Below are 25076 nucleotides of genomic sequence, written 5' to 3' on the forward strand. Positions count from 1 at the left end.
GCAGCATGTCGCAGTAATGCTAACAAGCCCCTGCATGTAATATCACAGGGCTCAGTGGCGGCCGCTCAGTGCAGACACACCGCTGAGTTCGTAGAACGCTGCCATGAAATACAGCGCACAAATAAAATTCAGCCCAGTAACTCTTTCTCTCCACAGATGCTGCCTGGTCCGTTGAGTATTTTCAGAATTTTCTGTTTTTTAGTGGTGTTGGTTAAGGGAAGTGTAATTTTGAGCAAACCTGTTTCAAAATCTGCTCTATTGATTTGTAGTAGATAAATCTTAATAGCAATCACCCAAGGGTAATTCGGATCCATTGGCTACAGAATGTGTTGTTCTTGATCAGAATTGAAAGACATTTCAAGATTCACTGGACAAAGAGCCGACACCCTTAGCATCCTTCTAAAAAAAATTGTTTATGACAAAACCAGTCATGCACGTGGTCAATTTTGGACGTGACGACTTTATCCTCTGAGGTTCCTGGATGTGTATCATTAGGCAGAACATGGGATTCAATAGTTTTTTTTTTAAAAAAGTGTATTAATATCTTCAGCAAAGGGGGAAGGGGGTGTAGTGGTGGTGGCGGCACTAGTAATCCAGAAGCCCAGTTAGTGCTCTATGGATATAGGTTTGAATCCCACCACAGCAGATGGTGAAATGTGAATTCAATTAATACATTTGGAATTTTTAAAAAAGCTAGTCTAATGGTGACAATGAAACCATTGTTGATTGGTGTAAAAACCCATCTGGTTCACTAATATCCTTTAGGGAAGGAAATCTGCCATCCTTACCTGGTCTGGCCTACATGTGACTCCAGACCCACAGCAATGTAGTTGACTCTTAACTGCCCTAGCAAAACACTCAGTTCAAGGACAATTAGGGATGAGCAATAAATGCTGGCCTAGCCAGTGACGCCCACATCCCACGAGCGAATAAAAAAAAAGTTTAAGTTGTGGTAATTTCTGCTGAAATCACTGCTGCACCAACAATCAGATAATCTCACCTATATAGCACAGAACTGCAAGATTAATAAAGGAAATAACACACTTTTTATGCTTGGATTCAATAAAGAGAGACATCTTTTTAGCACTACCAATATTTATTGAATATTAAAACTCCAGCAGATTTACCAGGGTACTTGTTTAATGAACAAAGGCAGATTTAAGCTGGTGACGGTCTTGCTCTTTACAGTTTGATAATGACACCATGGAGGAAAATATAAAACTCTCCAAGACTGGGAAAAAAAAAGTGGATTTGGCACTTGAATCTTAAAAAAAAAAATCGAGTCTGAGGACATAAAGCAGCCTTATTAAAAAAATTAGCCCCAGAAAATTCACAACTGATCACATTTCTCCTGAAAATATCAAATTAAATCCAAACCAGAAACATTGCAATGGAAAAAGTACCTCTGGGAATACAACTGTCAAGTGCAAAAAGTACATGCTTGAAACAGACCAGAATGAATGAAAACACTGCCACTTCAAACATAGAATCAGCCTCTCCCTAGAGGGAGACTGGACCTTTTCTTCCCCCAATCAGAGAGGCTATTTGTCGTCCAAAATTCCCTATATGTTAGTAAATCCTAATTTGTTTTTTTTTAAATCAGCTATTTAACTCTATTACATTGATAAATGGAGGAAAATAAGTTTAGGTGCAGTAGGCAAAGATCACCTTTAAAGCAGTAGGGGCCCCACAATCAACATCTTAAAATACTCAAAACATCTTCCACCTTCCAAATTCTGTTACATCGCCAGGTTTCAGCAATGTTACATCAGCCCCAATCACTGGATGGGACTATGCTCAGCTCCAAAATGTCATCATAGCTCTACAATTAATGGAAGGTGAAGGTAGCGTATTTTCAAGTGAAGGTCATTTGGGGGAACTCTAATAAGATGCGATGTGATTCCAATCTCAGCCAAAGGCGAGCCAAAGAATACAAACATAAAAGGGAGAGGAAAAGGTTCATTTCAGGCCACTGTGCCTTGTAGAAGCTTTGAAAGAGGCCTGAAGGCAGACCATCTTCCCACATCCTCCTCCTCAGGTATAGATCAGCACATGATATGAAAGACAAAAGCTGGCAAATAAAAAAATATGGGGAATAAATTCAATTTTAAAATATAATGTGCAGCAATGCAACTTTATTGTACAAATAACGTACAGCAATCATTAGCTTTGCAAGACCAGACGACAAATATCCTCGGAAGTCAGTGATGCTAACACAATTCGACTACAAGTTCTGTTCCGGCTCACAAATCTGCTTAAATTAGAATTGGTTACAGATCAATTAAATTTCACAAACCCTTTAACAAACAAAACTGAGAAAAACAGGCCCCTCCCAAGGGATGCATTCCTGCTTGAAACTTTCTACCTCCAGTTCCCTCCCACAAACTGGAGTTGTATGAACCCACAATTTTGACAAGACTATCCAAAACTATGTCAACTTAAAAATTACTGAGCAATATTTGTTGACTTACCACCACCCCCCACCCCCCTTAAATTTCAGCACTTGGGGGTTGATCACATAGCTGCAAATTGGAGCAGAGACCAGTGGAACTAGCAACTCACACTCCTGGCCATGACTATATCATTTACCTTGGAGAGTTGTCGGTCAACTCACACAAACTTCATCATTTGCAACTATACAATGACATTTAGTTTCAAACAAAAGAAAAACTTGTGGGTTCATACATCTACAATGTAGTCTAGCTTCTCCATAAACATAAAATACACCTTGAAGTGACATCAGCTATATTCAACTCGAACCTAAAATAAATAAAAGTTTCAATTACACACAAAACCTAGTTAACCGATGAAGGAAGTCTTGAACAGAAACTGACTGGCATGATAGGCTTGGAAACACGTGAAGTCTCTTCTGTTTGGACACTGAGGCTAGACTGCTTTTTTTTGGAAAATGACTGATTTATTCAGTCTCGGTTGCTTTAGCCAATGCTGTAACTGCATAGGTGTAAAATATATGCAACTAACTCAGCTGTTCATCTATAATGTAACTGCATTTCAAGCTTGTCAACTTACAGAATTAAAAACTTCATGCAGTAAGTAAATATTTTACTGGTAAAGGAAAAGGCAGAAAATATCAGATTATGGTAAAACAAATTGAAGCTGTCCAACAAAGTAAGAGGACATTTTTTTTTAAAACATTGCAACAAAGCAAGCTATACAACTGCAATATGATTATAATAAACTATCGATACACAGCAATACAATTTAGTGTTGCCAACAGGAAATTCAACAAAACTTCTTCCATCACCAAAAAATCACCCAGTTCAAACTTCTCTAAACAACTAAAATTAAAGAGTGCCATATTTCTCTTGTAGGGCTCTAAGCCTGCATTTAACAGATCAAGATTAGAGCAGGCAATTTGCTATTGTTTAGAAATCAGCATCTTCACTGTTTCTATGATTTGTTAGGCAAGGTTGCAGTACCCGGGCAGCAACTCGCACTACACGTGGTAAGTGCAGGAATTCACGGAATTTGCTGCATGATGCCAGCTGCGTCAAATCATTTGCTCTAATCAAGATCCAGGCCTCACAGGATTGCTCAAGTCCATTTGATGGAATACAAGTTGCATTTATAACACACAAAAGGTGCAATTTGTCAATACATTTGGCACAGAAGTCTTTAGCCTCCTGTACGTTTAGTGCTATAAAAGAACAAGCCTAGTGCTATGCCCTCATGTCCACTTCAGCAACACTAAGCTTCAGCAACTATGCTTAAGTGCTGACAGTCATCTGCAACTGAGATAACATCTGATCTAACTAGTTAGTTATCAATTTCCTAATTACTATTAAAGAGGGCAAAAACACTTTTCAAATGTTTTCACTTAGCTGCAACCAGGTCCAATCCTTTTTTCTCCAAATTCAGAGTTAGTTAAGTTTTTCATGTTAGACCACTGTAAATTGAGAGCACAGCAATCTAGCTCAGTGATGCTTTCAGACAATGTTGCATCCTACAGTATGACAATACTTGGTCCATATCATGTATATTTTGAAGCTATTGTGTTATGGTATTTTTATATAAAGTATCTGAAACATAATTACCAGTTACTGGAACTATGGTAATAAGAGAATGAGTGGTTCCCATTTAACTTATTTCTCCCTTTCAAATCCTACATTACATGGATGGTTTATTTCAACTAAACCAAGGCTGCCCATTACAATGACAAAGGTGGGATGTACTTAATCATTGTGGATAATGGGGGGGGGGGGGGGGTGAAAAAAAAAAAATCACTGCACTACCCTTCCCAATATAGTAGTAGTTTTCAAATAGAAGAGTTTGGTGAATATGCCATCAGTGCATCTTAAAGGATTGTTGAAAAGAAAAAAAATGTTATGGACACAGCCGCTTTACTAATTTAACAGAACTATAGGATTCAGTCTATGACCCAAGATAAAATAAACTGAATGCTGGAAACTTAAAGTATAAACAAAAAGTGATGAGTATACAATTTCAATTCAGTTAGTGTCAGAAAAATAAAGGTTAAGGTGTCATTTAAGAGTTTTTATTAAGGTGTTCCATCTGAAAAAAAGTTAACCAATTGTTTCCCCTTCTTTCAGATGCTAACTGAATTCTTGCTTTTAGTCCATATGTTGCCAGTGGAAAGTGTATACTGAAGCTTAATGAAAGATCTCAAAAAGATCTCAGAAAGGCACTGCTCAACTTAAATTCCATCAAACAGTGTGAATTTTGCGCTATAAATGCAAGTTAAATATTCCTGCTACACCTCGAATTCAGCACCTGCAGATTCAATTCCTGCCCTACATTATCTGATCCTTCAAAGCTTTGCAATATTTACTAAACTAAAACTTTACATAAACAAACCTCTTCTGGACAAAAAGTGCATAACACTTGTGCTCCTTTAAGCAAGGGCAACAACATTCATCATCTTAAGTTCTACATAATAGCAGCCTATTAAAAGCAAAATATAAGGTGCATGACTTCTGTCTAGTGGACTATAGGACACTAGTCCAGACAGTTCCTTTTCATGAAATATATGCTTTGCATTGCAGTTACTGGCGTAACTGTGCTTCGGTTAAGTTCGCCAGCTCGATGAGAGCAAGAGCACCGTGTAGTCGCTCCCGTTGCTCCTGCATACGCCGGCGTGCTGCAGCATGCGGCCCATTTTTCTCTTCTTCGTCATCTTCGTCAGACTGGATGAACTCCATAGGGTCCTGCTGCTCCTGATCAGCCTTCTGTCCAGTGTTCTTCACAGGATGGGTACGCTGTTCTCGGGTCTCCCAATATCTACAGGTAGACAGAATTTGGAAACTCACCATTCCCAGTTTAAGATGCCCTCCACCACATCCACTAATTGGAGATAAACCACTTTGGAAGATCTATTCATATAAAAATACTTCAAAATAAACAGAAAGATCTCAGTTGAAGACAAACTGCAGTTTCCCCGATACATTTCAGGCTTGCTGTCCTGACAAAGCTGAGACAAGCCAATTTTCTAGAAAGAGGGGAAATGTAAAGATACCACGTGAAGGAAGAAGGGCATTATAAACATGCACTTTGTGAACACTCTGCACTGATGATAGAACTCAACATTGAGTGCCGTCTGCAGTCCTCCCTCATCCCGCTACACAAACAAATTCTTGAGGTCTAAAGCCACCATCCTGTCCCCCTGAATGTTATAGGAACATAGAAGCAAGGGTAGGCCATTCAGCCAACTGAGCCTGCTCCGCCATTCAATATGATCATGGTTGATCATCCACTTCAATGCCTCATTCCCCACACTATCCCCCTATCCCTTTATGCCACTGGTATTTAGAAATCTGTCAATCTCTACTTTAAACATACTCAATGGCTGAGCTTCCACAGCTCTCCGGGGTAGATTAATTCCTAAGATTCACAACCCTTTGAGTAAAGAAATTTCTCCTCATCTCTGTCCTAAGTGGCTTCCCCCTTATTCTGAAATTGTATTATACAGTAATGTAACATTTCCTTCAGGATCCTTATTGCCAAATGTGCCAGTAGCCCCATATTCAATAGATCAAGTGGCACCTGCTGGCAGGTCTTTTCTTTCTAGACTGGTTTCCCTACCCAGATCTACTAAATTTGGGTATGAAACCCACAGAGAAGTGGGCAGAAGCAAGTCAAACCACTTTAAGAGCCAGATCAGGAGTTTTGTTTCGGCATGGTTATCATTTCATGAAACTATCGTTGCCGTTACTTACTGTAAAAAGAGCATTTCCATATGTACCATTTACTGGATGTAAAATCCTGAGCCAGTCTGACCTCAAGTTTGGATGAAGTTAGCTACATTGGAATGGTTATAGTTCCTGATCCTGCTTTACGACAAACCTACACCAGCTTCTTTAGAGCTATTTTATCCACACACATGAACAGCTTACTTAGAGATACCTAATTTTTGGATCTTTATCTGGAGCATTGATTCATACTTTATATGGGTGATTTTCCAGGCTCCATTCATTGAATATCAGAGAAGTCCATGTCAAATTCAGGGAAGAGAGCTTCCTCTGCGGCCATAGAAACTCTCATAATTTGCTATTTCTCAGCTACAGTGAAGATAAACTGAGCCATGATCTGCTAAACAGTTTTAGTAGCAGCTCTAGTGGGTGAAAGCAAAATTGAGAAAGCTGCTAAGGATGGAAGTAAATGCACAGCTCCAGAATAGAGATGACCTGGAATCTGGAGGCAAGCTCTAGAAAACAAATTAAATACTATTAAGCTTAGAACATGACTATCCTTACAAACCAAGAAACAAATACTAAAAGCTTTCTCAAAATCGGCACCATTTGACAATGTAAGGGGCTGCTGCTTAAACCAGTTATCCTTCTCCCTACAGCATTAGATCAAAATCTAATACAGTAGATGGGAATCAGCAACCCATCTGTATGGCATCTAATTCTCAAAGGGACAGTCTTTAACAGATTCCTTCTTCATTCTCCAACCTTAAACCAAAACTCAATCTGGATGAAGATCCATGGATTTGTTGTGAGGGTGAACAAATGAATATTTTAGCAACAAGTGGTACCTGTGGAATATTAGCGAACAACTGAAAATAAAAATAAACTTATTCCAGGAGATTTTTTTTCTAAACATACTCACTTTGCCAGCCATTCTGCAACAGCCTTGTTGTCTGCAGCCTGTGTTTTGTTTGCTCCGTTGGCCACTTCATCTCTCCGTAAACGTGCATAAGGATGCTTGGTACAATGGCGGTTGGCATGTGTAAATCTGCTCCCACAGCCTGCACAGAAACCAGTAGATGTTGCACCACTTCTCTCACATAAAATGCACATCCCTTTAACAGGCTAAAACAGAGGAATTTACTCCCACAACTAGCACCCCTCCCCACAACCCAATTTAAAAGTTGGAACAACATGCAAAATCGGCTGCATTCAGTTTACATTTCATATGCAGCAGCTCTACACCTTGGGAGAGCAGATGTGCAACTAACACAGAGGAAGTGCTGAATTAGGAGATAAAAATTGGTAAAGCCTTTTTGGCCTGCAATTCCCTGCTCTTCTGTTTCTAGTGCTTGCACCCATATCCTGTGAAAGCCTCAATAAGGCTCTAGATTTAATACAAAAATATTTTGTCCAGCACAATTAAGCAGTATTTGCTCTTTATGTGCAAATTCGGAATAGTTGCACAGGAAACTCCATGCCGCAAGAGATCCTAAATATCCTCATTGCTCGAGTCATTTTGCTTGGCTTTACAGAATTGACTCTCATTTTCAAATGAGGCAGTGACCATGCATGCACCAACATTTTAGCCAGTGGTGTCCCCAGGTTTACATTAAGCCTTCCTTATTCCATATTATCAAATCAATTGATTGGCCACTACTAAGAGATACAAGGAGATACTAAGTGAAAGCCTAATGATGCAGTTTCACTGCTAGATCAGCCTGTTCCAGAGCAGAGACATGGAAAGAGGATTTTGATAGCTTAAATAAAAACATAAAACACTGAAAATACTCAGCAGGTCTGTCGGCATCCATGGAGTGAGAAACAGTTAATGTTTCAGGTCTGAAACCTTTCATCAGAGTTTGATAGCTCACCATTTTCAGAGCAGACAAACGGCTTTTCCCCAGTGTGAAGGCGCTGGTGAGTTTTTAGTTGCCCACTCTGAACAAATGCTTTCCCACAGTTTGGATAGTCACATAAATAAGGTCTTTCGCCTAAAAGAAACACATAATAATAGACAATTATAATCCTTTTTGAGTTGGTCACATGAAAAAAAAGCACATTCTGAATTTTGCAGGGTTCAGTGGAAAGATTTGAAAGTATGTGGATTTAAAAGTGCTTTTCCAGTGGATTACACAACTAATATTCTTAGTGATTCTTCTTTGACCAAATTTAGAAAAAGCATTTCCCATACTATAAGAATTGAAAACTATTTCTTCTTTGGGCCTCCTTATCTCGAGAGACAATGGATACGCGCCTGGAGGTGGTCAGTGGTTTGTGAAGCAGCGCCTGGAGTGGCTATAAAGGCCAATTCTGGAGTGACAGGCTCTTCCACAGGTGCTGCAGAGAAATTTGTTTGTCGGGGCTGTTGCACAGTTGGCTCTCCCCTTGCGCCTCTGTCTTTTTTCCTGCCAACTACTAAGTCTCTTCGACTCGCCACAATTTAGCCCTGTCTTTATGGCTGCCCGCCAGCTCTGGCGAATGCTGGCAACTGACTCCCACGACTTGTGATCAATGTCACGATTTCATGTCGCGTTTGCAGACGTCTTTAAAGCGGAGACATGGACGGCCGGTGGGTCTGATACCAGTGGCGAGCTCGCTGTACAATGTGTCTTTGGGGATCCTGCCATCTTCCATGCGGCTCACATGGCCAAGCCATCTCAAGCGCCGCTGACTCAGTAGTGTGTATAAGCTGGGGGTGTTGGCCGCTTCAAGGACTTCTGTGTTGGAGATATAGTCCTGCCACCTGATGCCAAGTATTCTCCGAAGGCAGCGAAGATGGAATGAATTGAGACGTCGCTCTTGGCTGGCATACGTTGTCCAGGCCTCGCTGCCGTAGAGCAAGGTACTGAGGACACAGGCCTGATACACTCGGACTTTTGTGTTCCGTGACAGTGCGCCATTTTCCCACACTCTCTTGGCCAGTCTGGACATAGCAGTGGAAGCCTTACCCATGCGCTTGTTGATTTCTGCATCTAGAGACAGGTTACTGGTGATAGTTGAGCCTAGGTAGGTGAACTCTTGAACCACTTCCAGAGCGTGGTCGCCAATATTGATGGATGGAGCATTTCTGACGTCCTGCCCCATGATGTTCGTTTTCTTGAGGCTGATTGTTAGGCCAAATTCATTGCAGGCAGACGCAAACCTGTCGTTGAGACTCTGCAGGCACTCTTCAGTGTGAGATGTTAAAGCAGCATCGTCAGCAAAGAGGAGTTCTCTGATGAGGACTTTCCGTACTTTGGACTTCGCTCTTAGACAGGCAAGGTTGAACAACCTGCCCCCTGATCTTGTGTGGAGGAAAATTCCTTCTTCAGAGGATTTGAACGCATGTGAAAGCAGCAGGGAGAAGAAAATCCCAAAAGGTGTGGGTGCGAGAACACAGCCCTGTTTCACACCACTCAGGATAGGAAAGGGCTCTGATGAGGAGCCACCATGTTGAATTGTGCCTTTCATATTGTCATGGAATGAGGTGATGATACTTAGTAGCTTTGGTGGACATCCGATCTTTTCTAGTAGTCTGAAGAGACCACGTCTGCTGACGAGGTCAAAGGCTTTGGTGAGATCAATGAAAGCAATGTAGAGGGGCATCTGTTGTTCACGGCATTTCTCCTGTATCTGACGAAGGGAGAACAGCATGTCAATAGTCGATCTCTCTGCACGAAAGCCACACTGTGCCTCAGGGTAGACGCGCTCGGCCAGCTTCTGGAGCCTGTTCAGAGCGACTCGAGCAAAGACTTTCCCCACTATGCTGAGCAGGGAGATTCCACGGTAGTTGTTGCAGTCACCGCGGTCACCTTTGTTTTTATAGAGGGTGATGATGTTGGCATCGCGCATGTCCTGGGGTACTGCTCCCTCGTCCCAGCACAGGCATAGCAGTTCATGTAGTGCTGAGAGTATAGCAGGCTTGGCACTCTTGATTATTTCAGGGGTAATGCTGTCCTTCCCAGGGGCTTTTCCGCTGGCTAGGGAATCAATGGCATCACTGAGTTCCGATTTGGTTGGCTGTATGTCCAGCTCATCCATGACTGGTAGAGGCTGGGCTGCATTGAGGGCAGTCTCAGTGACAGCATTCTCCCTGGAGTACAGTTCTAGGTAGTGCTCAACCCAGCGGTCCATCTGTTTGCGTTGGTCAGTGATTATGTCCCCCGATTTAGATTTGAGGGGGGTGATCTTCTTGATGGTTGGCCCAAGAGCTCTCTTCATGCCATCATACATTCCTCTGATGTTTCCGGTGTCTGAGGCCAGCTGAATATGGCTGCATAGGTGTTGCCAGTAGTCGTTTGCGCAACGCCTAGCTGTTCTTTGTGCAGTACTTCTGGCTGCTTTAAGTGCTGCGGATGTTAAATCGCTGGGGGCTTTCTTGTAGTTCAAAAGTGCAATGCGCTTAGCGGCTATGACAGGTTCCAGCTCTTCATTATGAGATTGAAACCAGTCTGCATTTCTCTTCGCACTTTTGCCGTAGGTGGTCAAAGCTGACTCATAGATGGCGTCTCTGATGTGGGCCCACTTGGTCTCAGCATCCCCTGTGGGAGTGTTTTGAAGGGCTGTTACAAGTGAATTTAGAAATTTTTGTAACAGCTGTGGGTGAGAAATTCTGCTCGTGTTGATGCGCGGGTGGCCCTTCTGCTTGGAATGATGCAACTTCTTTGGTCTGAGTCTAACCTTGCTGCACACCAGGGAGTGGTCGGTGTCGCAGTCCGCACTGTGGAAGCTGCGTGTGATTTGAACACTGTTTAAGGCGGCTCGCCTTGTGACAATGAGGTCTAGCTGGTGCCAACGACGTGATCTTGGGTGCCTCCATGAAACCTGGTGACAGGGTTTAGTGTGAAAGAACGAGTTGGTGATGCAGAGGTTATGATAGGTACACAACTCAAGCAGTCTCTGCCCGTTCTCATTCATCCTTCCAACGCCATAGCGCCCAAGGCAGGAGGGCCATGAGTCATGGTCGGCCCCAACCCTGGCATTAAAGTCCCCCAGCAGGAATAGGTGTTCGGTGTTGGGGATGCTGCTAATGATGTTATGGAGTTGTTCATAGAACTGGTCTTTAGCTTCAGGTGCGGAGCAGAGTGTTGGAGCATAGATGCTGAGTAGGTGTACTGGACCAGAGGTGGTGAGCAGTCGGATGGACAGTATGCGTTCCGAGCCATTTGAGGGAGGCTCTATCATGCTGAGCAAGGAGTTTCTGATGGCGAAGCCCACTCCATGCTGTCTTGGTTCTTCAGGATCCCTGCCCTGCCAGAAGAAGGTGTAGTCTTGCTCTGCTAGAGAGCCACTCGCGGGGAGGCGAGTCTCCTGAAGTGCTGCAATGTCCACATTGAATCTACTGAGCTCGTTGTTAATGATGGCGGTCTTCCGAGAATCGTTGATTTGTGTAAGGTCTTTCGACAGGCCAGGACACATAGTTCTGACGTTCCAGCTTGCAAAGCGAAGGGCTGGTACCTTCTTTCCTTTTTTCATGTTGTTTGGTGCGGTGTATCAGTCCACCTTTCGGGCAATGACCCTGAGCTCCAAGCACCCATTGAAGCAGGCAGACTGTGGCTGGACAGAACCTTATTGACCGGGGGCTGCCCGGTTTGAGGCGGGCGGTAGCTGTCCAGTGAGGTGCAATGACCTCTCCCACCGACAAAGGCAACCCGTGGCGCCCAGTTTCTACGCCAATTTATCTGGACTTATAACCCGTAACTGCTGCCTTCCGTGTTGTTTTAGTCGCTGTGAGGCAACTATGGAGTGACCTCTCCATGGCGCATGCCTGGGCAAATTTATGGAGGTTGAGAGTTGCCCAGTCGTCAAAACCCCCCTCTCGGCCTTTCTGGTGGGGTCCAAAGGAGTGCAGGACACGACGTTTGGCACCAGTATGGCTGCAGGAACTGCCGGAAACATGCCAAAGGTGACACATGACCGCCTACGGGGTTCCGCTCCGGATTTTCTGTTAGGGTTTACTCCCTTAGCCTTGGTCTCTCCCGAGACGCCCACAAGGCAGTGGGGTTGTTGGGGCCCCTACACAGGTGTAGGATGGTGCCGGTGGGAGGAGGGGATGCAAGGGGGAGGGGTAGAGGGAGGGGGTGGGGTGCAGGGGAAGGGGGTGAAGATGGTGCGAGGGGGGGCGGACTGGGACGGGGTTGTGAGGGGGTGAGCTGAGAGGGTGGAGCAGGGAAGGGGACGGGGGAGGGGGGGTGGAAGGGGGGTAAAGGGGGGGGGGGGGGAAGCTGGTGCAGGTAATAAGCCATTTATAGCGAATAGTTTATCATCCAAAGTGAGTACGGTGCACTAACAAAAAAAAAAAACAAAATGCATGGTTTCTGCCTATCCCAGCTATTATTTAATTTGCTCAAAGCAAAACAAAATGCATTCAAGCTTAGAGCACAGACCCCCTTCAGTGCAATATTTTCATTTAGCCTGGATCAGTTGCTTTTTCATGCTACTGATTAAATTTGGGCTGCTCTAATTTACACCTGGAGTCAAAAGGGGACAAAATGAAGAGATCAACACAAGAAGAAATGTTCAACTGGTTTCTTGACATATGAACAAGGGTAATTTTTTATTGTATATTAATAGTTCAGTGTTCTCGTCAAGTCACAGTCAGTTTAGTTATGTGAATAAATGAATATATGCCTTACTGTCCAATGTTAGAACAACTTTCATCATACATGCAAATTTATGTGCATTTAACAAGCCAAAGATTTCCAATGTAGAGAATCTTCAGCACAAAACATTGTCTAATAGATGTTAGTAGACACAAGAAAGCTAGCCTAATATCTAATTGATCCAGGGATCTGCATAAGAATAGTTACTGCTAAACGACCAGAAACGCACAACAATCACACTTTGTATCCTTTAAATGGGATATTCCAAGTTATATGCAACTGCACTTCAGCAATTAAGTAGGATAGGCACTGAATGGCACAATTTGTCATCCTCAAAAGAGGATTTCCTATGACTTATTGTAAGTACCACATGTGATCTGCAAGTGTTGAAAGAAAATGTTTAACTTTTAATGAAAATTAATTAACTTTAACTTTGCAAGTTTACTCAAACTCATTTTGAGCACAATTTTGGTAAATAGCAAGATCCAATCGGTTGTTATCAAATGTTGCCACTGGGTGTGCAGGCAGAATGATCAGTTACTGTGGTTAATAACAGGTGCAAGGTCAGAAACAAAGCAAAATGATCCAGTAAGTTAATCAGTCTGGAATTTACAATACAGTTTAAAGCAAAAATTTGAAGACAAATAATAAAAGCTGCATGAAAATCACCATGGAAAAGCTTTGTGCAGTGCCTTGTGCTAGATTACATTAAACTATTCAGAGAATTTGCAACCAACTTATGGGCTGATGGTACAACAAGCTGCAATAATTAAAATCCTCCGTACTAATAGAAGTCAGGACTCGACTGCAGATTTAAGTGTGCAAAAACACAAAGGTGCAAGCTACAAAGCGGTCATCTGCATTCCATTATTGATACCAGCAGATCACCACCCGCAACAAGCAAAGACCATAGTATACTTCGTGTGCAGATATAAGCTACCCAACAAGTACTACATCTTACCAGTGTGTGTTCTCTTGTGAGCTTGTAGGGATTTCTCGCGAGGAAACACTCGGTTACAAATATTGCAGCGAATTCTGCTCGAGGAGTGCTCGCCCTCATTTATCAGATCACGGATTAGCTCTGCTCTTGGGCGGCCACGTCTTGTCCCATCCTGCAACAAAGCATCTGATCTGGATTAATAACTTACACTCTCATTAATAACCAGACGTATGTAGCAATGGTCAGCTTTTGGTGCAATTTTGTGATTGTGAACAAACTGTTCTGCTATAACCCTCCACAAGGACCCCATATACTTTCTTGCAAACCAATTAAGGAAACCTTTCTGAAATCTCCAAACCAAGCTGAGGAATCTGCAGATAGTTCAAATTAGAATGCATACTCTCTCCCCACAAGGACACAAGCCACTTAACAAGCTCAGGCAGTTCTGCAAAGGTTAACAAGGTTGAAGGCTTAGGCACAGCTCCCACAAATATGAGTAAGGATACTAATGGGTTTAAAACCACATAGCTCAGCAGCACAGAGCATTGACTAACTTCTTACTGCCTGTTCACCCTGCCATCTTATAGTGTAGTGGAGTTGATGAGAAGAATGGCCGTCCCCAGTAACAGGTCTATCTATTGGCAGCCATGCCCACAGCTGTAGAGACCCCAAGTTTTAGAATTCTGTCCCTAAACCTCCCCACCTTCCTTCAAGACACTCCTTATTACCTGTGCTAAGGTCTCCTTCTTTTGCTCGGTATCAAATTTGTTTGCGATTATGCACCTATGGAAGTTTTACTACGTTAAAGGCGCTATATGCCTGCAAGTTGCTGTTGTTGTTATCAAACAGGGCACCTTAATGAGCCAGGCTCACCAGACCAATCAACAGTGAGCTGGAATATTGTGGACCTGCTTGGCTCAGATAGCACATCACCAAATCTGGCAAGGAGGGCTCACTTGGTTTCATCATCTTGGAACAAAAATCAACCCCAGAGACCCTGCTTACTTCTTTGCTCTGCTTTAAAGGGAGGACAGTCAGTAAGTCGGTCAGCACGTCTTTGAGCCCTATGAGAAACGCACCACTCACTACAAGACCACACAGAATCACAGAATTGTTACAGTGCAGCAGGAGTCCATTCAGCCCACTATGTCTGCACCAGCTCTCTTAACAAGCATTTCACCTACTGCCACTCCCCTGCCTTCTCCCCATAACTCTCCACTTTATTTTCATGTAACAGTCTTTTCAATGCTTCGATTGAACCTGCCTTCATCACACTCAGGCAGTGCATTCCAGACCTTAACCACTCAATGTGTGGAAAAGATTTTTCTCATGTCACTTTTGCTTCTTTTACCAATTACTTTAAATCTGTGCATCACAATTTAGTTTAAAATGCGAATACACTGCCATCAACCTTCTGGCTGTAGCACATCCCATTAAACTGCGGCTCCATTACTTACAGGTACAGAGTTTCAGCAGTAGCTGCTTGTCTCTGCAACACAACCGTGGCAGGTACCTAAAACTGGATATTTTGACATAGGAGCTAGAAATCATAAAAGCAAAATACTGCGGTTGCTGGAAATCTGAAATAAAAACAGAAAGTGCTGGAAATACTCAGCAGATCTGGCATCTGTGGAGAGAGCAGAGTTAATGTTTCAGGTCTATGACCTGAGAACTCCTGATGCTGCCAGACCTGCTGAGTATTCCTGGCACTTTCTCTTTTTATTAACTAGAAACCAAAGCAAACAAGAAATCATACTCTGCTTTGGTTCCGTTGGCATCACAGACTGACAGAGGCAGGTCAGGGAATTGAACCCGCGCTGTTGGCGTTATTCTGAATTACACGCTAGTCATCTGGCCAACTAGGCTAACCAGAACATGAATGAAAAACATAGTCTTAATCATAGGTCCCTAATAATGCACCGATATCAGTCTACATATTTAAAATAAACTCAACACCGTGCAACTCCAAATGGAACAGACTAACTTTCGAAAAGATGCATTTTGTGTAGCCGGGTAAAAAAAAACCGGGGGAGGCGCAGGTCTCTTTAAACAACCCGGCGCGAGGAAGCTACGTCTTTTTGGCGCGCTGGAGTTTTGACAAGCTCTCCAGGAAGTGATTTCATCCATTTGATTCCATGGTAATGAATCATCAGCACTGGCGGCGGGAAAGTAACAAGACATTGGTTTAATCTGTTAGCTGGGCGGGTAGCCGAGGGTTGAAGCAGGCTCTAGCTGCAGTTCTGTGAGCGGTGCTGTTGTTGCTGCTGCAGACACCGCTCCCCCGGTCCCGCCGCCACTCTGTTTACTTCTTGATCGCCCCCCCACATACAACACAAACTGCTGCTGGCTCTGAAAATGCGCGCCAACCGGAGCCAGGCAATTCCACAAGCTTACAGCAGTCCGCCCGCGCTAAAACCCGGCAAACTTCATAAACAGAAAAAAGACTCTTTAAAGTCTAAAACATCAGACAGCGGATGTGAAACTTAAAAAAAAAACCTGAGCAACATTTTAAAAGCAACGCCTGCTCGAGTTGAGTTCATTTGCATTAAACTTCCGATGTTTTGCCCCTTCCATCTCACAGACCTGTGAAAGATGATCCAGTTCTCGGTGCAGAGCCGCCGTTGCTCCCCGCTGGGGTTCCCCGGAGCCGGTGAACGGGGCGCCGGGGCTGAGGGTGACATTGTGCGCGTTCTCACCCCAGCGCCACGGATACACCATGAAATCACTGAAGCCGGGGCTGGTGGGCGTCACATCCAGGCGTTTGGGTTTAATCGGGGTGGTTTTAATGACCGACACACGCTTGGGAGAACCGCAAGCGATCGGATTTTCCGCCATCGCAAGGACGATCCCCAAAGAGAGACAGAAAAATAGTGAAAGTAAATAAATAAAACGGCGGTGACGGAGCAGCCACTCAGACACAAACTCCCGCGTTTAAGCATTTCCCGCCTTTTCTGCAGAAACCAACCGAACACAGAGCCGGAACCGCAGACGTCACAATGAGTGACTGACAGCTCCATTCATCGTTTGGAACGTCCAGCCTCAGCCAATCAGGCGCTAGCGCGCTTTGCTGATTGGCTGAGCTCAGGTTCTACCCGCCAGAATTCATAACGTCTTCTTGCAAATGAGCGGTTTATTTGTTTTCTTTATGGTTAAAGAGACAGAGGCGTTGGCAAATGTCAATTTATGTAAATAATATTGTACATCTACTTGGCGTCTTTATATCTTACATACCATGTGTTTATGTGATCTATGTCTATAAAGGGAATGCTATGCATTTAGAGATAAATTACTTATATGCAGTTGTATAGGTCTTATTTTGGTTTTATACATTAATAAGCCAAATTATTCTCGGAAAAATAAAGACCAATTAATGGTGCATGCCATTATTAATGTGCAGGTCAAACAGCAAGTGCAGGGAATTAAGAATAATAGAAAATTTATGGCTCAGAAAGAGGCCACTTGGCCCATCATATCTGTGCCAGCAGAAAAACGAGCCAGTCAGCCTAATCCCACTTTGGTCCATAGCCCTGCAGGTTACGGCTCTGGAGGTGCATATCCAGACATCTTTTAAATGAGTTGAGCATTTCAGTCTCTACTACCCTTACAGGTAACATGTTCCAGACTCCTACCACCCTCTGGGTGTAAAAACATTTCCTCATCTCCCCTCTTAACTTTCTACCAATCACTTTAAATATATGCCCTCTAGTTACTAAACTCTCTGCTAAGGTAAATATCCACTCTCCCCAGGTACCTCACAATTTTGTACATCTCAAGCAAATCTCCCCTTAGCCTTCTCTCTTCCAAGGAGAACCAATCCCAGTCTAACCAATCTTTCCTCAGAGCTGCATTTTTTCAGTCCTGGCAACATTCTCGCAAATCTCCTCTGTACTCTCTCTCGTGCAATTACATCCTTTCTACAGTGAGGCGACCAGAACTGCACACAGTACTCAAGTTGTGGCCTAACCAATGATTTATACAGTTCCAGCATAACCTCCCTGCTCTTATATTCTATACCTCAGCTAATAAAGGCAAGGATTCCATATGCCTTCTTAACCACCTTATCGACCTGTCCTGCTACCTTCAGGGATCTGTGGACATTCACTCTTAGGTCCTTCACTTCCTCTACACTTCTCAGTGTTCTCCCATTAAGCGTCTTTGCCTTGTTTGACCTCCCCCAATGCATCACCTCGCACTTCACTGAGTTGAATTCCATTTGCCACTTTTCTGCCCACCTGGCAAGTCCATTGATATCTTTTTTTGTATTCATTCGTAGGATGTGGGTGTCGCTGACTAGGCCAGCATTTATTGCCCATCCCTAATTGCCCTTGAGAAGGTGGCGGTGAGCTGCCTTCTTGAACCGCTGCAGTCCGTGTGGGGTAAGGATACCCACAGTCCTGTTAGGAAGGGAGTTCCAGGATTTTGACCCAGTGACAGTGAAGGAAAGGCGATACAGCTCCAAGTCAAGATGGTGTGTGGCTTCGAGGGGAACTTGCAGGCGGTGGTGTTCCCAACCATTTGCTGCCCTTCTAGGTGGTAGAGGTTGCGGGTTTGGAAGGTGCTGTCTAAGCAGCCTTGGTGTGTTGCTGCAGTGCATCTTGTAGATGGTACACACTGCTGCCACTGTGCGTCGCTGGTGGAATGAGTGATTATCAAAGGTGGTGGATGGGGTGCCAATCAAGTACGCTGCTTTGTCCTAGATGGTGTCGAGCTTCTTGACTGTTGTTGGAACTGCACCCATCAAGGCAAGTGGAGAGTATTCCATCATACTCTTGACTTGTGTCTTGTAGATGGTGGACAGACTTTGGGGAGTCAGGAGGTGAATTACTCACTGCAGGATTCCTAGCCTCTGACCTGCTCTTATAGCCACGGTATTTATATGGCTACTCCAGTTCAGTTTCTGGTCAATGGTAACCCCCAGGATGTTGATAGTAGGGGATTCAGCGATGGTAATGTCATTGAATGTCAAGGGGAAATGGTTAGATTTTCTCTTGTCAGAGATGGTCATTGCCTGGCACTTGTGTGGCGCGAATGTTACTTGCCACTTATCAGCCCAAGCCTGGATATTGTCCAGGTCTTGCTGCATTTCTACATGGACTGCTTCAGTATCTGAGGAATCGCGAATGGTGCTGAACATTGTGCATTCATCAGCAAATATCCCCACTTCTGACCTTATCTCAACTGTACCCTCCCCATTATTTTTAAAAACGAACTTTTCCCAGTTCTGATGAAAGGTCATCAACCTGAAATGTTGACTCTGTTTCTCTCCACAAATGCTGCTGGAATTGCTGAGTATTTCCAGCATTTTTTGTATTTTAAGAACTTACTGGATTTGCACATTAATTGGCCATTAACCTTGCTGCAGAAAGTTGAAGCTCACAATTAGGAGCGGTTTTAACAATGTGTCAATGCAATGCCAATCAATCTCTCTGGCCCAGAAAGGGAACATTTTAAACCATTTAGTCTCTCTCCTGCATCCAGTTAATTTTTCTGAGAGATTTGAAAGAAATGAATGTTTTTTATTTTTAAAAAATCTTCCTTTTCCTTTGTCTCTTTCTTTTCCCTCTTAATCCAGTCTTTCTTTTACTCTATTTCTCTTTTTGTACCTAATTTAATTCTAATTCATTCACTCTAATTCACCCTCATTCCCCATTGTTCCTCTTTTTCTTTCTCAATCCTAAATCTCATTGGTTAAGGAGATACACTATTGGAACTACCAGTCACTAAGGTCCCAGCTATCCCATTGCCTTCTCCTGCACCATCTGCTCGCACTTCCAGAATGTATGGCACAAATTATATTAGGGCTGTACAACAGTGTGAAGGGCACAGAGGGCACAAAATTCTTGAACTGCATTCAAGAGAACTTTTTTAGCCAGCATATAACAAGCCCAACAAGGAGGCGCAATTCTAGATTTAGTCTTCGGTAATGAAGCTTGGCAAGTAGATGAAGTAGCAATGGGTGACCATTTTGGAGATAGCGATCATAATACAGTTAGTTTTAGCATAATCATGGAAAAGGACAAAGAAAAGACAAGAGTTAAAGTTATAAATTGGGGGAAGGCAAGTTTTACAAAACTGAGAGGCGATCTGGTGAAAGTGGACTGGACACAGCAATTGGAAGGAAAATCAGTGGCAAACCAGTGGGAGGCATTCAAAAGTGAGATTCTACAGGCACAGTATAGGCATGCCCCACAAAAATAAAGGGTGCTAAGGCCAAATCTAGAGCACCCTGCTTATCCAGAGGCTTACAGGGTATGTTGAAGCAGAAAAAGAAAGCTTATGACGATCACAAAAAACTTAATATTTTAGAAAGCCTAGAGGAATATAGAAAGTGCAGGGGTGAAGTAAAAAAGGAAATTAGAAAAGCAAAGGGAGGACATGAAAAAATATTGGCAGGTAAAATCAAGAAAAACCTAAAGATGTTTTATCAGTACATTAAGAGCAAGAGGATAACTAAGGAAAGGGTAGGGTCTATTAGAGATGTACAAGGGAACTTACGCATGGATGCAGCTGATGTTGGCAGGGTTCTTAATGAGATTATTGCCTCTGTCTTCACAAAGGAGAGGAATGATGCAGATATTGTCGTAAAAGAGGAGGTGTGAAATATTAGATATGATTAGCAGAATGAGAGATTAAGTACTAGAGGGTCTGACATCCTTGAAAATGGATAAATCACCAGGGCCGGATGGATTGCATTCCCAGGTTGTCAAAGGAAGCCAGGGAGGAAATAGCAGATGCGTTGAGGATCATCTTCAAATCCTCACTGAATACGGGCGAGGTGCCAGAGGATTGGAGGTCTGCGAACATTATACCATTGTTTAAAAAGGGTGCGAGAGATAGGCCAAATAATTATAGGCCAGTCAGTCTGACCTCGGTGGTGGGTAAATTATTCGAATTCAATTCTGAAGGGACAGGATAAACTGCCACTTAGGAAGGCACAGACTGATCAGGGATCGTCAGCGTGGATTTGTTAAGGGAAAGTCATGTCTTACTAACTTAATTGAGTTCTTTGAGGAAGTAACAAGGAGGATTGATGAGGGTAGTGCAGTGGATGTGGTCTATATGGATTTAGTAAGGCATTTGACAAGATCCCGCATGGCAGACTGGTCAGTAAAATGAAAGCCCATGGGATACAGGGGAATGTGGCAGGTTGGATCCAAAATTGGCTCAGTGACAGGAAGTCGATGGATGTTTTTGTGAATGGAAAGCTGTTTCCATTGGCCTTCCACAGGGCTCAGTTTTTGGTCCCTTGCTGTTTGTGGTATATATTAATGATTTGGACTTAAATGTGGGAGGCATGATTGGGAAATTTGCTGATGACACAAAAATTGGCCATGTAGTTGATAGTGAAGAGGATAGCCGTAGACTCCAGAATGATATCAATGGCTTGGTTGAGTGGGCGGAAAAGTGGCAAATGGAATTCAATCCGGAGAAGTGTGAGGTAATGCATTTGGGGAGGGCAAATAAAGTGAGGGAATACACAATAAATGGGAGGATATTGAGAGGGGTAGAAAAAGTGAGAGACCTTGGAGTGCACGTCCACAGGTCCCTAAGGGTGGCAGGACAGGTAGATAGAGTGGTGAAGAAGGCATTTGGAATGCTTTCCTTTATTGGCCAAGATATAGAATACAAAAGCAGGGATGTAATGCTGGAACTGTTTTAAATGCTGGTTCGGCCACAGGTGGAGTATTGCGTCCAGTTCTGGTCACCACATTACAGGAAGGACATAATTGCTCTGGAGAGAGTACAGAGGAGATTTACAAGAATGCTGCCAGGGCTTGAAAGTTGCAGCTATGAGGAAAGATTGGATCAGCTAGGGTTGTTTTCCTTAGAACAGAGGAGGCTGAGGGGTGATTTAATTGAGGGGTACACAATTATGAGGGGCCTAGATAGAGTAGACAGGAAGGACCTGTTTTCCCTAGCAGAGAGGTCAGTTACCAGGGGTCACAGATTTAAGGTGATTGGTAGAAGGATTAGAGGGGACATGAGGAAAAACCTTTTCACCCAGAGGGTGGTGGGTATCTGGAATTTCACTGCCAGGAATGGTGGTGGAGGCAGAAGTGCTCAATTCTTTTAAAACTTACCTGGACATGTACCTGAAGTACTGTAACCTGCAAGGCTATGAACCAGGTGATGGAAGGTGGAATTAGATTGGGTGGCTAATTTACAGCCGGTGCAGACACGACGGGCTGAATGGCTTCCTTCTGTGCTGTAATTTTTCAATGGTTCTATGGCTGAAAGTTGCAGGAAAAACAGCACATGCTGTAGGATGTTCCATTCCCGCAAGAAGTTGCCTGATATATATATACATTCTGCATTTACATAACAGTGAATGTTGTGCATCTAAGAAGTAGTGAATACATTTATAAAGTAGTGCATGATACCACAGGTTTTCAAACTGGAGAATGGGGATGGAGGAAGAGAAGTAGTTCAAAAGGAAATGCCTATTTTTGATAGACCTATAAGGGTGACCATGTCATTAACAGAAAAACAGCTCTACAAGCGGCTCAACATGTGAACAGGCATCACTAGTATAATCATAACACAAGATCAAAATATTGCGGGTGCTGGAAATCTGAAATAAAAACAGAAAATGCAGGTAATATTTCGCATGTCAGGCAGCATCTGTTGAGAGAGAAACACAGTTAATGTTTCAGGTCAATGACCTTTCATCTAACTGTAAGGTCTAATCAAACTAAGAAACTTATAATGCTAAGTCAAAATATTCTTCGTGTCAATTAGACACGCTATATTCTGTGGTGCCCATAGAAACATAGAGATATAGAAAATAGGAGCAGGAGTAGGCCATTCGGCCCTTCGGGCCTGCTCCGCCATTCAAAAAAGATCATGGCTGATCATCTACGTCGGTACCCTGTTCCCGCTTTTTCCCCATATCCCTTGATCTCTTTGGCATGAAGAAATATATCTATCTCCTTGAATATATTTAATGACTTGGCCTCCACTGCCTTCTGCGTTAGAGAATTCCACAGGTTCACCACCCTCTGAGTGAAGAAATATCTCCTCATCTCGATTCTAAATGGCATACCTCGTATCCTGAGACTGTGACCCCTGGTTCTGGACTCCCCAGCCATTGGGAACATCCTCCCTGCATCTGGCCTGTCTAGTCCTGTTATAATTTTATAGGTTTCTATGAGATCCCCTCTCTTTCTTCTAGTCTCTAGTGAAGATAGGCCTAGTTGACCTAGTTGACCCAATCTCTCTTCATACGTCAATCCCAGGAATCAGCCTAGTACATCTTCTTTACACTCCCTCCGTGGCAAGAGCATCCTTCCTCAGATAAGGAGATCAAAACTGCACACAATATTCCAGATGTGGTCTCACCAAGGCCCTGTATAACTGCAGTAAGAGATCCTTGCTCCTGTACTCAAATCCTTTTGCAATGAAGGCCAACATACCATTTGCCTTCCTAATTGCTTGCTGCACCTGAATCCTTGCTTTCAGCGACTGGTGTACAAGGACACCCAGGTCTCGTTGCACATCCCCCTTTCCCAATCTATCACCATTCAGATAATCTGCCTTTCTGTTTTTACAACCAAAGTGGATAACCTCACATTTATCCATGTTATACTGCATCTGCCATGCATTTGCCCACTCACCCAACTTGTCCAAATCACATTGGAGCCTCTTAGCTTCCTCCTCACAGCTCACTAACCGCACCCCGCCCCCCCACCCCCCACAGCTTTGTGTCATCTGCAAACTTGGAAATGTTACACTCAGTTCCTTCATCCAAGTCATTAATATATATTGTGAATAGCTGGGGCCCAAGCACTGATCCCTGCGGTACCCCACTAGTCACTGCCTACCACCTGGAAAAAGACCCATTTATTCCTACTCTCTGTTTTCTGTCAGTCAACCAATTCTCAATCCATGCCAGTATATTACCCCCAATCCCAGTTTTTATGTTCCCTGCAAGTTTACTCTCATACTCTATTTTCCCCTGCTTAATCAACCTCTTTGTCCTCCTTTGCTGAATCCCTGCGGTACAGCACTGGTCACAGGCTTCCAATTGCAAAAACAACCCTCGACCATCACCCTCTGCCTCCTGCACTGAGCCAATTTTGGACTCAATTTGCCAAATTGCCCTGGAACCCATGGGCTCTTACCCTCTTAACCAATCTCCCATGCGGGACCTTATCAAAAGCCTTACTGACGTCCATGATGTTGACTGCATCAACTGCTTTACCCTCATCTACACATCTAGTCACCTCCTCGAAAAATTCAATCAAGTTTTTTAGGCATGATCTCCCCTGACAAAGCCATGCTGACTATCCTTGATTAATCCCTGCCCCTCCAAGTGGAGATTAATCTTGTCCCTCAGAATTTTTTCCAATAGTTTCCCTACCACTGATGTTAGACTCACCAGCCTGTAATTGTCTGGTTTATCCCTGCCACCCTTCTTGAATAATTGTACCACATTTGCTGTTTTCCAGTCCTCTGGTACCTCTCCAGTGGCCAGAGAGGATTTGAAAATTTGTGTGACTGGACTTGTAACCCAGAGACACAGGGTATTGCTCTGGGGACATGGATTTGAATCCCACCACAACAGAAGGTGGAATTTGAATTCAATTAATAAATCTGGAATTAAAAAGCTAGTCTAATGATGGCCATGAAACCATTGTCGATTGTTGTAAAACCCATCTGGTTCACTAATGTCCTTTAGGGAAGGAAATCTGCTGGCCTACATGTGATTCCAGACCTACAGCAATGTGGTTGACTCATGAGGGAGCATAGGGGAGTCTGTGGGACAATCAGATTTTTATGCATTGGTGTCTAGCCTAACATACATCATGAATACAGTATCATGATGTTTAATTTATCTAGGTTTGTTGAACTACGAGCATGTTGATCTTTTTTGTACATACTAATAAAAATATGTTTCCTGCAATGATAGCACTGCTTCATTTAGGTAGCTAACCAACAGTACCATCAACCATGACATATGTCTTTTCAAGTTATGACAGGCAGTGAATATTTGCAGGCTTTTCCACCATCAAAAAGCTTGAAAAACCTACTGATTTATACTGTGTATTCATATACTGCATCTACAGAATGGCGATTACTATAGATATAAAATGCATATTTCTGGTACATCTAATAATAATTGTGCATCAGATCAGAGTGATTATCTAAGCAGATGGTTCTAGGTTTTGTGAGAAACGAAGGTTGGAAAACTGATCTTCTCATATTATTGCAGCATAAGGTGGATGACAGTTCAAGGCTTTCTCACAACACTTTTGACCCAGGCTCACAGAGAAAAGACATTTCCAAAAATAGTCCTACATCTCATATGACCGGGTCCGGAGGGACACGATGTTCAAATCTCTGGACAAGGGCGGGAAAAATGTACCCAACGTGGCCCTCATCCTG

At 43.3% G+C, this 25076-nt stretch overlaps 1 protein-coding gene across 1 annotated transcript; it reads right to left on the minus strand.

Moving 5' to 3' along the window:
* Positions 1–1089: 1089 nt before the first annotated feature.
* Positions 1090–16666, minus strand: znf367 (zinc finger protein 367). The gene is made up of 5 exons (XM_068030099.1): positions 16275–16666; positions 13713–13863; positions 8042–8161; positions 7090–7228; positions 1090–5259 (listed from the first exon to the last, which is right to left on the minus strand). The coding sequence occupies exons 1-5, from the start codon at positions 16524–16526 to the stop codon at positions 5025–5027; spliced, it is 897 nt and encodes a 298-aa protein (XP_067886200.1). The 5' UTR covers positions 16527–16666; the 3' UTR covers positions 1090–5024.
* Between the last annotated feature and the right edge of the window lie 8410 nt (positions 16667–25076).

This window comes from Heterodontus francisci, chromosome 4 (genome assembly GCF_036365525.1).
Source record: "Heterodontus francisci isolate sHetFra1 chromosome 4, sHetFra1.hap1, whole genome shotgun sequence".
Taxonomy (NCBI): Eukaryota; Metazoa; Chordata; class Chondrichthyes; order Heterodontiformes; family Heterodontidae; genus Heterodontus; species Heterodontus francisci.

Coding starts and splice junctions, on each gene's coding strand:
- znf367 (XM_068030099.1), bottom strand. CDS start 16,526: ATGGCGGAAAATCCGATCGCTTGCGGTTCTCCCAAGCGTGTGTCGGTC. Junction 7,229..8,041: donor GTTTGTCTGCTCTGAAAATG/GTGAGCTATCAA, acceptor GTTTCTGTGCAG/GCTGTGGGAGCAGATTTACA. Junction 5,260..7,089: donor GTTGCAGAATGGCTGGCAAA/GTGAGTATGTTT, acceptor GTCTACCTGTAG/ATATTGGGAGACCCGAGAAC.